The following is a 16,356-nucleotide window of genomic DNA, read 5'->3' as shown; positions in this document are numbered from 1 at the left end:
ATGCTCTAAGTTCTCTTGTCATTTGTGGAAAAAAAATTTTTTTTTCCGAGCCCTGTCACTTCCAGCTCTCTCCATCAGAAGTATCTTATCACTTTTGTTTGTTTCTGTTTAAACATGGAAAAAATAGTCCGTGCCAGACCCTGGCAAGGATGGGGAGGCGCCTGCCAAAATGACCGAGTCCCCGGCGGCGGGTAGTGAATCACCCGTGTCCGTGTCTCAGTGCATTGTCCAGAAAACAGCGGTGTGACTGTGCCGGGGGTCAGGGGTAACAGGAAGCCCAGGGCCAGGAGCCCCCATCAGGGAACACTCAGACCTGGGGAGCACCCTGGCTTTGGATCCTCCTGGCAGGGGCTTGTGGAGCCCAGGTGAGCCTGCATCCCCAGGTGGCCTCCGGGCTGGGGTCTGGAAGCCTTGCTGGCCATCTGGGCTGAGGAGCACACCTGTCACCCTTCCACCCAGACAGACAGCACCCTCTGCTCCTGAGCCAGTCGCTGGGGACACCAACCATTGAGCCCAGGGGTGCAAGTTGGCCTGGCAGCTGGGCAAGGTTGCCACGCCCTTCTGGTGGACCTAGGCCTGACAGGAGGGGGTGACCAGCCCACAGCAGGGAGAGGACACCCCCAATGCCATTGCCAGTAAGCGTCCACTGGGGCCACACAGGCCTCTGGGGATACAGAGGTGAGTCTCCACAACCCTGCCCCGGCTCCTGAGTTGGCACACAGTCCTCTGCACTGTGGGCTTATGGGGTTTCATCTCCCAGTACTGCCAGGGTGCCCATCCCCTGATGCTCTTCCACGCCGGGCCCCGGGCCTCCAGCCACTGGCTGCCTCTCAGGTGTCAGAGAGACGCTGCACTGCATGGCCTAGCTGCCTTCGGCCCCCCGCCCGGCGCTCAGCTCGGCCAAGACCAATGCAGCGCAGCCCGAAGCCAGGTCCCCAGGACCACCCTTGCAGGTCTACGTAGGCCTCTCCTCCTCCAGGAAGGCCCCTGCCCATCCCTTCCTGGCGTGCTGGGAGCAGTCTCCCCCATCCAGTCTGCAGAAAGAGACTCTGCCCTATAGTGTTTTGTGCTTGTTTCTCTACTCAACACTTAAGGCCTGAAACCACAGGTACAACAGGTGATCCCAAAAATTATTTGTTGGGTGCAAGATTTTTCCAAACCCTAGAATTGTCATCTTGAGCATTTGCTCCATTACTTTGTTCTAGGTTGGAAAAGTGAGGGAGAGAGAAGCTTCTGCCGAAGGTGGGTGCCTGGTGGTGGGCCCCAGAGCAGGCTGGGGTGACATGCCCTTCACGGGCAGGATGCCCCCCAGCCCTGTGCTCCTGCCCCAGGGAAGGCCAGGACTTCTTGGTGGGAAGAGCCGGGACAGGCCTGTGCTGTGTTTGGTGGTAAATGGTGAGAAGCAAGTGCAGGGACACCCCTGGGAAGGTGTGACACCCTCCCCCTGCCCCATCAGAGGCCCGATGAGGGTCACAGGGAAGGAAGCCCAGCCTGGACCTCAGGAATGGGGCGGGCACTTCCAGGCCTCTCTCACCGCCGGGCCCAGGGGGTCCCAGCAAGCTCTCGCCTCAGCTCACTTGTATGGATATTCCCGGGAGGACAGAGAACCTCCAGCTGGGGCCTGGCAGACACGTCCCCCACCACAGCTCTGGGCCGTGTCTCTCCCTCCGTGTCCATCATCTCCTGGGGAGCGAAGCATGTGCCTGCACCACCACCAGTCTCTCCCCTGGAAGCCGGGGTCCCCAGCCCCCAGGGGAAAGCTGGGCCTGAAGTTGACTCAGAGCATCCCAGAGGCCCACACCTACCTCACTGGCTGGGCAGCCTCCCCAGAGGGTGGGAGGCTGGGCCTCTGCCTCCAGGGAGTGATTAGCACCGAACTTTCCACTGCGCAGATGAGTCGGGCCATGGGGCCGCGGGGAAGCGCTGACTTCCAGGCTGCCTGCACCGTTGTCTCTGCCCGACTTGTTGTTGGGGAAGGTAGATAAAAATACATAAATAAGTCAACCAGGGAGCTGTTGAAATTAGTCAACAGGAGTCTCTTGCCCATTACCAATGGAAAAGTGCGAGCGAGGGAGGCGCGTCAGCACCCACAGAAAATGCTGGCTGGGACGGGGCAGGTCCCATGGCACCAGGGCCACGCTGTGGCTGTGCTCTCCCCTAGAAGTGGTAGCCGATATGCACGTCCACGCGGGGCCTCTGAGCTAACATGTGCTGCACCAAGGGGGGCGGGGGGGCGTGCAATTCAAACAGCAAATTGGGGGAAGGGATGGTGGAGAATCATCTAGAATTTTACCAAGAATTGCTACAGGCGTCAGAGTAAGGAGGATGCCCGGCATCCCTGTGTCTTTCTGGGGGAAGGACCCCAGGGGTTCCTCACCCTGCCCGCCCCCCCCACACCTTCAGCCTGAGTTGCACCGAGACAGACCTTCTCATCTATGTCCCTGGATAGTGCACGGGACTTGCCCCGTCTGACATTTCTCCAGTGGGTCAGTGTACCTTGCACAGCTGTAGAGTCACTGGTGCCGGTGTTTGTACATGCGAGTTTGTGGAGTTTGTGAGTGCCTGGCCCCGGGCTGCGGGGGGGGGCGGTGGGGGAGTGGGAAGCGAGCTCGCCCCAGAGGCCAGTATTTCCCAGTGGGTGCTCTCGGCCTGGCCTCCAGGGCAGGTTCCACCCCCAGGCGTTAGCACACAGATCAAAGCCATTCACCTCCCAGGGCTGGGGGGTGCTATGCTTGGACCTTGGGGACAGCTCAGAGGGAGGGTGGAAGCTGATGCCTTTTTAGCCTTTACAACGCTGAAGTCAGAGAAGGACTCAGACATTTTTTTTTCCCTCAGTCTCCTCCCCACTCCTTATCAGGAAGAGCAGGCAAAGATGGGGAGTCAGAGTGCCAGATGGCCTGGCCCTAGTTAGGGCATCGGAACTGCTGGGGATGCAGGGTACCCTCCGTCTCTGATGTGGAGTGTGACCAGTGTCTAAATGATCTCAGCCGCCAGCAGACAGTACAGGTGGGGGTGGTTGTGAGAGGAGCACCACGGCCGAATGGGAAGGGGCTGGGCTACAGGCGCACGGTGCTGGGGAAGGTGGGCATTATTCCCCATCAGCCCCTCTTGGGCCCCGTGGTGCTCCCTGGGGCTGGAGAGCCCATGGCCTGGCCCCACTGGATGTGCCGGCCCCCTAAGTGCCCCCATCACCCCCGGAGACCCTGATCCCCTGACCTGGAGGAGCGTAAGCTGGTCCTTGGGAACCGGGTTCTTAGACCCAGTGTGGCCTCTGCGTGGCTGGGTACCTGAGCCAGGTGCTTGCCCACCCAGGACCCCTTCTACATCTCTCTGCCATCGGTAAGGCCCCTCCCAGCTGCAGCTGCCCCCACACCTGTCCGCACGAAGCTTTAGAGGTAGAAGTAGCTGTGTGGTTGTGAGCCAGTCACCTCCTGGACGCTGAGCTTCCATTTTCTCATTTGTTAAAAAAGAAAAGGTGGGAGGGTTGTGTTCCGTCTTCTGGAATGTCCTCCCTTCTCCTTCCAGCAGGCCTTACTGTTCTGGACGCTGGGCCTTCGGCATGCACAGCGGGCCCAGCCTGGCTCAAGGGGCTCTCCATCTGCGGGGGGACCCACAGCACAGCAACCCCGCCAGCCCAGGGAGGGGCAGTCTGTGCCCCTGAGCTCCCAGCCCTCAGCACATGGTGCACAGGTGCGCAGTGACATTTGCGATCTAGGTGGAGGGCTTGCCCATTCGGGCCTCCTGTTACCCACCCATGACCCAGGAGACTGGCCCTTGGGGACGCCTTGGCTCTGCTCTGCCATCCTGACCATGCTCTGGGCATCACTCTACACCAGGACCAGGCTGTGAGTCCTCGGTGCTTGGAAGCTGCTGGCGGGCTGGCTGACGGTAGGCCCTCCCAAGTGCTCTGATGATCCCCAGTGACTGTTCTCTAAAAGCCACCACAGCATGCAGATATTTTGGCACCGAGGCTGAAGTACCCAGTTTCAAAGAAATTAGGCCAGAGGAAATATGGGGCCAAACTGGGATTCCTGCGTGAAATCCACGCGAGGCCAGGCAGGCCCTGTGGCTTCTGGCCAGACTGGCCCCATCCTCACTGCTGGCCCGTTTCCTGCCTGAAAGCCAGCCTGTCACTCTGTTGTTGCAGCTTCAGCTCCTCCAAAATATTCCAAACCATTCTGGAAGGAAGAAACTTTGAAAGATCCTGCCGGGCAGACGAGTCATGAAAAGTAAAAGCCACACTCACATTGTCTTGGAGCTTAAGGGCTCCTTCTTCTGAACCCACAGTGTGGTCCCCTTTGGGTGCTCTGCTCAGTGATGTGGGGGTAGGGAGGCCTGGGGTTCCTGTTCCTGTAACACCCTGGACTGCATGAGAAAGAGAGACAGGCAGAGAGAGAGCGCTTCTGGAAGCTTTCTTCCAATTCTAAGGACTATCAGGTGGAAAGGGGAGGGGACTTTTGCCACGTGACTCCAGAGGACTCAAGGACCATCAAAGAGTGGGAATTAGACACAACGCCTAGTGAGGTCTCCACACGGTTCAGACGGCTCAGTGTGTGGTGTGGGCAGCCCAGGGCAGTGGTGAGCTCCCCGTCCCTGGAGGGTGTGAGCACAGTGGGAGGCTGCCTGGCAGGGCCTGCAACAGGGGCTCCTGCGTCATGAAGCAGAGGCCTGGACCCCCACCACCACCACCATCCCAAGGCCTTCTGCTTCCATGGATGGTTGGCTGCTGGTTTGGGAAAAATTGGGTTTTGTTTCCTTATGAGTTGAGGTCAATGTTAGAAAGGCCTGGGCTCCAGAAGGCACGTTTCTTCAAATAAAACATTTGACCTGGAAAAGAGGCCCCCCATGAGAGCACAGCCTCCCATGGCCGCAGCTCCCCTGAGGAGCAAAGGTGCCCGCAGCCTCTGGGAAGGGCGGGCAGGGGCTGGGGTCTTTGCCTCCCCCTCCTGGAACACTCGGCATCCAGTTCACCCTGAGGGCAGAGCCCCCCCGGGAGGGGGGCAGGGTCCTGCCCAGGCCTTCCCCAGGCCTGCCCCGCTGTGGCCGCAGAGCATCCATCTCTGGCCCCATCTTGTCGTCGGTGGTGTGAGGCCTGCTCACCTGGAGGCCTGGCTTCGGCTCAGCTCCTCTGCACAGCCTGTCCCCAAGGGCCCCTCCCCAGGGCCGCTCAGCCCTCATCTCCCTCCTCCCCTTGTCCCCCTCTCTGCTCTGCAGCCCCCGTCCCGGGTGCCGGATGGCAGTGGCCCTGGGCTGGGAATGTTCTGTCCCTGCGTGAAGGCCCGGTGGGGTGGCTGGGACCTGGAGGTGCTCACGAGCCTGCTGTCTGTGGTAAGACGGGCCCGAGCTTGCCAGGAAGGGCCGGCCTTCGCCTTTGCAGAAACTGGGCCAGAACTCAGTAAAATGGCCAAAACGAGAAAGGCCAGCCCATACCAGCCTGTGTGGCAGAAGAGCGGCTGACCCTCCGCAGGCCCTCCTCCAGGGCACCCCCAACTCGCTCTCGCTGGCCTAGCAAAGGGGGCTGAGTTACAGCGTGTGAACCCCGCCCGACTCTGGACGTCTGGGCCCGACGCGGGGAAGGGCTGTAGGGCGGTGATGCCCTCGGCTCGGCCGGGGAACCTGGGGTCCCTGGCCCCTCGGAGCCCCTGGCCCGTTGGGCAGGCCCTGGCAAGGCCCGCGCAGTTGGCCAGCACACGCCCTCGGCCCCCTGGCAAGCCAGCGCGCGTTGCCAAGCTCTCAGGACACAGAAATGAAACATAAAACAGAGCCGGGTGTGGAGCGGACCTCACCCGGAGCCGCTGGAATCCAGGTGGAAAAGCTGAGCCCGCCCCCGCCCCTCCAAGTGCGTCTTCAGTTCCTTTTCAAGGCATCTTGGGAAGCAGGGCGGGACGCAGGCTACCCCCTCAGCGGCGCCCGCAAATGCGGGTGCTCAAAACTGCCAGCCCCTTTGATCCTGGCCAAGGAAGCAGGGGCCGCTCCCCAGGAAGGGAGGCAGGGCAGCCTGTCAGCGCCCTCCCTGCCACTGCCCCAGAAGGTCTCTGCAAAGCCGCTGCCTGCTGTGGCCCTCTCAGGGTGGGCCTGCCCGGCGGCCCATTCGTGTTCTCACCTAACAGGAACGTAGTTTTGTGAGCCCGGCCACAACACCCTGCCTCTGCCTGATGGATTGCATCCTCAGGAAGGAACAGACGAGAACCGGGGGGCCCTGCATGCTGGTTTCCTCCGTGGTGCCTCTGCTGCTGCTGATGCAGACTCCAGCCCTGCCAGTGCACAGCTGCTGGGAAGGGGCAGGAGCTCACCCGGGGACCCCGCCCACTTGGGGCCCCCGTGGGCTTCCAGGAGGCGCTCACTGTGCCAGGCACTGGCCCCCGGCAGGCCAGCACAGAGCAGGCGGGGTTGAGGGCAGAGTTCAGGTGTGGGGTGCGCGCCAGGCAGCACCCCAGGCCCCTCCGCCCCGCCCCTGCACCTTTGGGGACCTAGCCCCACTCTGCATCCAGCAGGGTCACGGCCGCGGGCAAGGCCCGTCTCCTCTCTGGCCCTCTGTTTCCTTGTCTGTGAATCTGTTGGTGGCTGCTGGGTTCTTCAGAGGCGTCCGGTCTGTATGTGGCCAGATACCCGAGGGGAGGCCATGGCAATGCACTGGGGACAGAGCACCTGTTCCCGTCGGGCGGCCGCCACCCCCCGAACAGCTGCATCACCGATGTCCCTGGAAGGCAGAGTGAGTGAGTGGGCTCTGACGGGAGAGTGGACAAGGGGGACCTGAGGCCTAGACTTTGGCGCATGTTAGCTGAAAGCACTGGCAAGAAGCCACGGCCACCTCTGTTTTCCTCGCCATCACACAGGGTCCTTCACCATCCACTTGTCTGTCCTTCCATCCATTCACCAAATATTCCCCGAGAACCTTCTCGTGCCAGTCCCACCCTGGGGGCTGGACGTGCATGGATGAATCAGATCAGATGGTACTCGAGCTTCCTGAGCACTATCCGGAGGGACGGTGGGGGGGGGGGGGTGGAGTTGGCAGCGAAGAGCTTCGTAACTGTGGGCATCTGAGTTCGTAACTGAGGGCATCTCCCCTCCCCTGATCACACCGATGATGGTGACCGTTCGCCAGAGGTGTACTGAGCACTTCACAAACTTGGTCTCACTTGGGCCTCACGTACTCCTGTGAGTTGGTATTTATCCCCGTTGTACAGACAAAGCATCTGGAACCCAGAAGTGGCCCAAGTCACGGACGTAGCTCTTAACCTACACTCCCCACTCTCTGAGGGAGCGCCAGGCCGGTCCTTGCACTGGGCGGCCCGGTGACCATAGCCGCAGTCTGCAGAGCTCCTCATTACCCCTCGCCCCTGTGCCGATCCCATCACCAGCCACCTCTGACCAGCGCGGCCACAGCTCAGGCTGCAGCCAGCTCGGCAGCTCCGTCGTTGTCCCAGGGGGTGTCCGGCTGGGGTAGCAGGCTTTCCTCTAGCTGCCATCACGATCCCAGGGTCCTGACAACAGAAGTCCCGCCAGGGGGAGGCTGATGCATCTTTATCCAAAGCCTTGGAGGTGCTGGTTTGGCTTGAACGGCCCAGGGAGCTGCAGATGTGGGCATGAGCTCCCGTCTGCTCCTCCCAGGGACAGCCCTTGGCCTCAGGCCCCGGGCTCACGGGTGCTGGGCACAAGCACCGGCTCTGGGCCAGACAGGCCTGGACTGGGTCAGCGGGGGCTTTAAACATGGTTCTTATTCGTAGATACTCAGGGTCTCCTCATTTACCCGTTCCCGTTCCTCACTGAGTACAGCCCTCCTGCTCGGCGCCACGCCTCACAGCACAGAGGTGACCGCGGCCTGCCGGGTCCCTGCCCTCCAGGCGTTGGGGGCAAGGCCTAGCGGGCGGCCGGGATGGAGACAGAGCTCCCATGGGACAGTTAGGGAAGCGCCTCGCTGTCGGTAGCACACGCAGTGCATTGGTTATGATACTTTGCCCACTAAAACTCAGTGGAGCCTGGTGATCCATACATTTGTCCTCTGGGGTTTATCTGTATTTTTGGTAGAACCTCCTGATGATGCTGCCCCACCTCCCCCCACCCCCCGCAGTGGTGCGATGTGGAACTTCTGACCCAGGACGGGACACAGGACTCTTAAATACTCCGGTGCCACCCCCGACACTGCACGACCTCCCCGTCCCTGGCCTTGGTAGGTCCAGCAGCCTCTGCAAAACCCCGGCCGGCTCTGACGTGGCAAGGGCACCTGCTGACCCCTGCTCCAGAAGCCGAGAGCAATGCCCACAGGCGGAGCCCACAGCCCGAGCCCAGTGAGGCAGGGCAAGCATGAGGGAGCCGCACGTTTGATTTCCAGAGCATCCTGCCTTGGAGAAAGCCACAGCCACAGAGAAACCACTGCTTGACCCCCGGCTAGAGCTGAGCTGCAGAGCTGCTGTTTAGCGGGGGCTCGGCGCTGGGGGCATGCTTCCTTGCAAGGACATTATGTCTCTGTGCCCGTGCCTCTGCAGGGACAGGCAGTGGTCCACGACATGCCCCTGAGCCCGGCCAAGGGCTGACCCGGCGCGTGCGCAGAGCACCATGGGGGTATCTGAAATCTCCCAAAGGGGCTGTTGTCCTGCAGCCTCACTCTGCGTCATCTGCTCCAGGGCTTCGGGTGCTCTCCAGAGCCAGGGCTGGAGCAGGAAGGCCGAACAGGCTCCTCTCCTGCTCAGGTGTCCCCGACACGTGGCGAGGTCTTCAGTCCTCGGGCATCAGTTATCAACACACACAAGACGTGAGCGAGGAAGAGGCTACTTGTCTTCAAATCAGCCAAGTCCATTTTGCCTCGTTTGAAAAAATAACAGGTTTAATTCCCTCATTTACTTCCAATTTGGTGCAGCACCAAGATCTTATTTGTACAGAACACCTGTTTACAGTAATCACGGGCCTGGGAGGCTGTCTTCGCTTGTGCCCAAAGAAAGGGACAAATAAGTTAGCTCTCAGTGATTCCCATCTTCGGGAAGGCCAGCCCGGCTCCTCCTCACCTGCAATGGCTGAGGAACGCCGGGGTTGAGGCAGGTGGTGAAAGCCCGTTGGCACAGCCGCTCCCGGGAGAAGGAAAGGGTCTGGTGTCAAGAGCAGGCACGAGCTGTCGAGTTCACATCTCAGCCCTGTCACTTGCTGCCTGCATGTGTGTCTTGGGGGTCTTAGACGCACCCAGCACCCGGCACGTGACAGCTGCTCCGTCTCATTAGGATTTTCACTGGGCCCCAAGCTCTGAGAGCCTTGCTCTGTATCCCCAGCGCATGGCAGGGATCTGGGCGATCACCCAGTGGAGTTTGGGATTTTGATATGGGGGAGAAGGTGAGTTATTCTGCTCGTGAAATAGGTCAGCCCTGGAAATCTCGGTCTCCTGCCAGCCTGAGGGCTGGGAGCGGGACCCATGCCTCTGGGTAGGACTGCCTAAGGGTGGGGGGCAGTGTGGCCTGGGCTCTTGGGGGAATGGCTATCAGCAGGGCTTTGAGCACATGGGCTAGAGCTCCAGCGGGAGGGGCCAGACTAGGAATGACAGAGGTTGGGGAGGTGGAAGGGGGCAGGGGGATGCATCCTGCAGAAGTGCATGGGCTCTCCGAGGTCCGAGGTCCGTACTAAGAGAAAGCTGGATCCAGCCAGTGGTGAGGATAGTTAAAAGCCAGCTCAGGAGTTAGGTCTTTGATGGTCGGAGAAGAGAGGAAGCAGGGCCTGTAGAATCAGAAAGGGGGCCAGGTTCTAGTGCGTAGGTGCACAACAAAGCCAAGGAAGGCCTCTCCCCACACATGGGGGCTTGGGTGGTGTGTCCGTCCTGACAGCCAGGTCCCAGCCCACCTCTGGCCAGCCCGGCTGCAACGCTGGCACCAAGCAATAGCCCAGACCCCAGCCAGAGCTGGTCCTGGTTGATCCCATTATGTGACTGATGTCAGAGCTGCTCTTGGCTTGCTGGGGCCCTGGGCAGAGGCCGAGTTTTCATTCCTTTGCCAAAAGCCCGAGCTGGCGGCCCCTGGCAAGCATCCGATGTCTCCCTGAGCAGTTCCAGCTTTAGGAATTAATTCCACTAAACAGATTGCTCAGGAAGCTTCAAGGTCATCTGGAAAGGGGAGCCTGTGCCCACATTAGGAATAGAAGTCCAGGTATATGGGCTGGAAATTTCCGAGCCCACAAGAAGTCTGCAGCTCTGGACAACATGAAGACTCTCAGCTGCCCAGGACTGAGGGTGACAGGTCAGATTAGCCCAGCGGCTGGCTCTCTGCAGGCATTTGGGGGTGGGTAGGCTTGCCCCCTGCCATATACCCTGGAGTCCCCATGATAGGCTGCAACCAGATTGAGCAGCCTGCCATCTTCTGATCAGACTTCCCAGCAAAAAGACCAATGTCCTTGTCCCCACTCCAGCAGGGTGGGGGCAGGTCTTTGCCACTGAGACCAGCGACCTCTGGGCTCCACATCTCATTGGCCCACTCCCTGGCTAACAAGACCCCGCAGACCTTCAGCACCCTCATCCACCCCAGCCTCAGGGTCACAGCCAGCCTGTGGGCCACCCAAGGGAGACAGGGAGCCCTCCTAGCCCTTGGGCAGGTGCCTAGGATGCTCCCCAGCAGCAGTCTGAGTTGGAGAATACCTCTGGCTGGCTGGAGAGGAACCTCTGTCTCGGTCATAAGCATGGGGAGGAGGGACAGAGCCAGTTCTCCATGGTTGGAGAAATGAAAGGGAAGACCCAGCCCACAGATGCCCATTTGCTCAGGCGTCACTGGGTCAGTGCCTGAGGGGTTCCGGGTGCGTCTCTTAAAGCCACAGAGGCAGCAGTGAGCAAGTAAGCGGGCCAGATGGATGGGGGCAGCATGGGGGTTTGGGCCTTGGGCAGACCTGGGTTAGCCTGCAGCCCCATATTCATTGGCCCTGCGACTTTGGGCAAGATCCTGGGCCTTTGTGGACCTTGCCTCTTTGCATCTGAAGTGGTAAACGTGAGAAGAGCCAAGTACGGGTGCCTAGCGTCACGCCTGTTGGGAAGGAAGCAGCGTGGGGCTGACTGACAGCAGCCCAGCCCAGCGGAACCTAAATTATGCTCTAAGCCTGCGGCCAAGAAACCAAGGATGCCTCTTTCCACCTCACCAGGGGCTTGCCCCTCGTCCACCCTTGGCCCAGCACGTGCAGCAGGTGTGAAGGGCCACTCAGAAAAAGGCTGCGTGTGTTCGGTAATTTGGTGCACTGAGGAGGTCCTACCTTGAAGGGGTGGGTACAAGGCAACTTGTGTAATCTTCATGGCTCTGCTTGCTGCCATCACCCAGACCCCCCTCCCTCCCTCCTGCTTCTCCGTCAGTTAAATTGGAATGTTCTAGACTGAGCTCAAGCTCATAACCTGCCCTGGAAGAAAAGGAGGCAGGAGCTCATTGGTCCTCATGTTCCGTTGCTCAGAACTTCGGGAAGGCCTCCCGCCCTTTCCCACCTGACCTCCAGGACCAAGGAGTGCGAGTTTCTCTGAAGGAGGGCCGGGGGGGGGGTGCACAGCACCGCGCCAGGAGATGGAGATGACCCCTGACTCCTGGCCCACCCTGGGCTCTGCACCCAAATGGATTTCAGGCCCTAAGAATTCGGATGTGCAGGAGGCAGCTGTGCGCCCGGGGCCAGCGACAGGGCTGTAGAAGCCAGTTTGCTCACCTGCCCAACGGGGTGTGTGCGTTGGGAGATTTCCCCTCTGGGTGATGGGTGCTCCTCCGTGGCGGGATCTTTCTCCTCAGCAAACAGCAGCAGGCCGGGCAGCCAGGTGAGGGCCTATCCCAGCCGTGCCCAGGAGAAACTACTTCGGGGTCTCCCTGGGTGGGTTAAATGAACTAAAGGATATAAGCCCCGGGAACGGCGCCTGGTGCAGTATAAACACCGGGAAAGCCCGTGTTGCTGTTACCACTATGCACCGTCCGGCCAGGAAGCCGCCAGGTCCATGCTGGGCGTTTGCCCCTGCTCCCTTGCCCACGCACGGGTGGGGAATGGCACCTGTCCCTGGTGGTCTCTGCACACCTGACCCTCACCAGCCTGGGCAAGGCAGCTGAAACCCAGAAGTTCCCTCTGGAGAACGGGAAGGCCCGTAGGCCGAGAGAAATTCCCAAAGGCACCATGAAATCCTAATTGCAAGGCCACTGCTCTTGTCTTAATGCTTCAGGGAGGGGGCCACCCTGCTGCCCAGAGCCCTGGCTCTGACAGGTCTGATTTAGGATCTGGACTCCAGCGTGGCCATGGTTTAAGCACGGAGAGACGTTAAGAAAGGGAACGAATACTGTTTCCTTTCGGTTTTCCTCCCAGAGTAGAGCTGACACTGAGGTCCTGCTGCACCAGCCTCCTCCTCGGCCTCCTCGCTCAAGAAGGCAGCTCGGGGGGGGCACAAAAAGGAAGTGCAAGGCCTCACTGGGAGATTTAGGATGAGGTACGAGGGACCGGTGGGCGGGCCACATTCTTGGGAGGGAAGACACGACCCTGCACATGCCAGGCTCCTCCATGCACCCCTGGAGACTTGGTGGGTGCACGATTCAGCCCTCAAAGGGCACGAAAGAAATGATTCCGAAGTTGGTCTGGCAAGGGATAGAGCTCAGTTGTCAACAAATATATGAAAGCAAAGAGAAGGAGGAGAGGCTCTCATGTCCACCTCCACTGTTGGAAGCCAACATGGGCTAAGGGAGGCCTAAACGGCACAGTCCCTGTGCGAAGGGAAGGTGCTGCCGCCCGCGGGAGAGCCCCCGTGTCCCAGGTGACCATTCACTCTGGCCGGGGGCAGTGCCTCGCGGGAGTGGGGAGGTGGGCGGCCGGCCAGCGAGTGTCCAGCCCAGGAGAAGAAACCCACGTTGGTTCCTGTCTGCCGAGATAAAGCAGACAGCTCCTGAGCAGGGTGGAATTGAACACGTGTCAGCTCTTTGAAAGGGTAACTTGCAGAGCTTTGAAGTGACGAAAAAAAGAAAAAAAACCCACAAAACCAGCCAACACAAGTTCAACGAATCCAATTTAAAAAACCAAAAACTTGTGTTCAAAGGAAAGAAATCTCAGAAGTTCAACAACAGTCTAGACACTTGTGATCGTGGGTGAATCGCCGTCCTCTAACAAGGTGTAAACAGAGACGTGGCAAACAGTTCACCTCCATGGCTCCTTAAAAATAAATAAATAAATGCAGGTTTTAGTAAGGAGGGCGGGTCTGTGCCTCCGAAGTCACCGTGGTAGGGGCTGGGGGACCAGCCCCTGACACCCTGCTTGTGGCTCTGAAGGCCCTGCCCCTGTGGGGATCTCACCTGCAGAGCCTTTGGAGAACCCTATAAAGAGGCATATCCTCCAACCCAGTCAGGCCACTGTGGGGACATTTGCTCTAAAAGAGGAACCCCCCAACGGTCGTCAAGCTGGTCCCACTGAGCCCCATCCAGGAGAAGCCTGCGCCCACCCCATGGTCCTGCTCCCGAGCAGTTTCCTTTGTCTGTTCATACCCAGAAGAGGTAGGGTCCCATTCGCCCACAGGGTAGGGGACTGTAGGACAGATTTGACCCGGGCTGCTCTATAGGGCGCAGCGCCACTGTCTGGAAAGATGTTCATCACAGCGTGATTTACAGTAGTAGAGAGAGTGGGCACATCCCGAGGCGGCCGGTGAGGGAGAGGTCGAGGAAATGAGGCTCTGTCCTTGGCTCAAAGAGAGCAGCTCGGGAACATGGTTCCAGTAAAATATCGGGGGACCGTTGCCTACATCCTAATTAAAACTGTGTGAGGTGGGGGCGCCTGGGGGGCTCAGTGGGTGAAGCATCTGAATCTTGATTTCAGCCCAGGTCACAACCTCAGGGTCGTGAAGTCGAGCCCCGGGTCGGGCTCTGTGCTCTGAGGGGGGCCTGCTTCTCTCTCCCTCTCCCTCTGCACCTGCACCTGCTCGAGTTCTCTCTCTCTCTCTCTCTCTCTCTCTCTCTCTCTCTCTCCCTCTCTCTCCCTCCCTCTCAAATAAATGAATCTTTGAAGCAAAATAAAATAACATGAAGCTGTGTAAGGTGACAGCCGAGCTTGGGGTGAGTGGGCATGGTGAAAGCAGGGGCTGGTTTCTGGTGGGGGGACAGTCCTGTTCCAGTCATTGCAATGTTAACACCACAAACAACGTTTCTTCAGGTGAGGAGCATGGGTCGGTACAGAGCGTCCCTTCCGACGGGCCCCCCCACCCTGGGCCTTCAGGGCCCGCCTGAACCCCAGGAGACTGCAGGTCTCGTCCTTCTAAAGCGGCAGAGCGGGGCCCCCTCCTACAGGGCAAGCCGCGCCCCAGCCGTTGCCCCTGCATGCGGGGAGCGTTGGCACCTCTGGGTGCCCAGCCCCATGGACATCAGCCCCCCCACAACCTGCAGATGCTCAGGCACAGGCAAGAGCCTGCAGGTGCAGGGCCTCTCTGACTGTCTGTCTGTCTGTCTGTCTCTCCGCCGCCCGCAGGCCCTGATCCTCCATCAGCTGGGCCGCTACAGTCTAGCGGAGAAGATCCTCCGGGATGCGGTGCAGGTGAACTCGACGGCCCACGAGGTCTGGAACGGCCTGGGCGAGGTCCTCCAGGCGCAGGGCAACGACGCGGCGGCCACCGAGTGCTTCCTGACGGCCCTGGAGCTGGAAGCCAGCAGCCCCGCGGTGCCCTTCACCATCATCCCCCGGGTGCTCTGAGCAGGCACCTGCCAGCCTCACTGCCGCTCTGTCCCCCCCGCCCCCGCCTGGGGCGCCCCCCCACCCCCCTGCACCGAGGCCGCGGACAGACGGGCAGACGGACGGCCGGACGGACGTGCGATTGACCGCAGTGAACTAACCCAACAAGCCCCGATCATCGCTCGCTCTCCTCGCGCATTTCTGTCGTCGTTCCTGGCCAGCCCAGTGATAGTCTTGGAACCTCCTGACGTTCAAAACGGATTACGTGCCATATTTCGTTAGTCGACATCTGCGTTGTAAAGTCAAATGATAATGGACTTAATCAGCAAATGTAGAAGAATATATTCAGAGTTAAAATTCAGTGGCAGAGCAGATTATTTTTATCAGAGCTGTAAAGAAATCTCTCCTCCCCGTCACCACGCCTGCCCCACCCGCGGCCCGGAAAACCAAATGTGAATTTTCTGTTTCCCACCTCGGTCCTCGTCCAAAGCCAGGACACCAGCTGACAATTTCTTGGTTCTGTTGTCAATAATTGTACCATGTGAATTCCTGTCCTCACTTAGAGCAAAGCCTGAGTTCGAGAATGTTTCTATTTCACCACTATATGCCTGTTACAAGAGAAGGAAATAGGAGCTATTTAAGTTTAACTTTTTTATGTGAATTCAGAGTTTATTTATCGATGGAAATATGTACAAAGATGCTTCAAATGGAATATTTACCGACATTCCTTATACATGACAGACACTTGGCTAAATGGGAAGATGATGTTAATAATAAAATGATTTTTAAATGGACTCGCGGCCCGTGTCGTTGCTGGAAGCCTACAGAGCCGAGGGGGTAAGGCTCAGTCCCCGGGGGGTGGGGAAGTTGTTGGCGCCCACACCTGCCCTGGCTGGGTCAGCCCTTGGCGCCAGGGACCTAGCCCTGAGTGTCCCGTGGGAAGTCACTTTTCCCACCACTCCCAAGTCGTCTGGGTCGGGAGCAGGGGACAGGCCCGGGGACATCTGCATTCGTGGGCAAAGAGGATTAGGAACGAGCATGTGACCTGAAGGGGCCCACTAGCGGGGGAGCTGTCAGGAAAAGCTCTTGCTTTCCTGCTGGACTTAACCCCCCACCCCCGTGAGGCTGGAATTTCAGCAGCCCTCCTGCCACCAAGAGGGGTGGGGGCCAGATGTGAAGCCGGAGGCTGACTCCAGGCAGTGAAGTGGATACTAAAGGGCAAGGACCAGAGAGAAGCTGAGCAGACCTCCAATCCCTCACCTTGTCAGGGACCCCAGGAAATGCAGGTGGGGGAGCTGAGTTTCGCCCTCAAGGCCCCCCCCCCAGCCCAGCTGAGCACAGCCGTCCTGACTCTCTGGGCAGGCAGGTGATGGGGCAGCTGAGGACTAGGGTGTGACAGTGGTAGCAAAGGCCACGGGCACAGCACCTGCTCCCCACCCTGGCCTCGGCGTTGACGTCACCAGGCGGCACCTGAGGCTGTGGATGCGCCTCGGTGGGATTTCTCAAGCGGAGCTACCGGCAGGAGAGGGCGGGCGTCCAGTGGGGCGGCAGCTCACCGGGGCCGCAGGGGCAGAGCCCAGCCCTGCCATCCGCCGCTCGCGGGAGCGAGAGGCCTGCCCAGATCAGGACCAGGAAGGCAGGAGGCTGGGGCTGCTCCGGGCACCCTAGCGGCCCTTATCTCCCAAGCCAGCCCTGGGCCGGGCCTTCCCTCAGAAAACCCCATGCACGCCAGCC

General features: G+C 59.7%; 1 protein-coding gene across 8 annotated transcripts in view; it reads left to right on the top strand.

The window, feature by feature from the left end:
- The window catches only part of TTC7B (tetratricopeptide repeat domain 7B), a 250,993-nt gene extending 235,577 nt beyond the window's left edge, over positions 1 to 15,416 (top strand). For all 8 annotated transcript variants that reach the window (XM_049113415.1, XM_025443119.3, XM_025443121.3 and 5 more), the window contains one exon: positions 14,422 to 15,416. In XM_049113415.1, coding sequence (XP_048969372.1) covers positions 14,422 to 14,643 — 222 coding nt within the window. In that variant the 3' untranslated portion in view covers positions 14,644 to 15,416. The remainder of the gene's footprint in view (positions 1 to 14,421) is intronic.
- Positions 15,417 to 16,356: the final 940 nt, after the last annotated feature.

Source organism: Canis lupus, chromosome 8 (assembly GCF_003254725.2).
Source record: "Canis lupus dingo isolate Sandy chromosome 8, ASM325472v2, whole genome shotgun sequence".
Taxonomy (NCBI): Eukaryota; Metazoa; Chordata; class Mammalia; order Carnivora; family Canidae; genus Canis; species Canis lupus.
The sequence above is the reverse complement of the archived record's forward strand: the minus strand, read 5'-3'. Positions and strand labels throughout refer to the sequence as shown.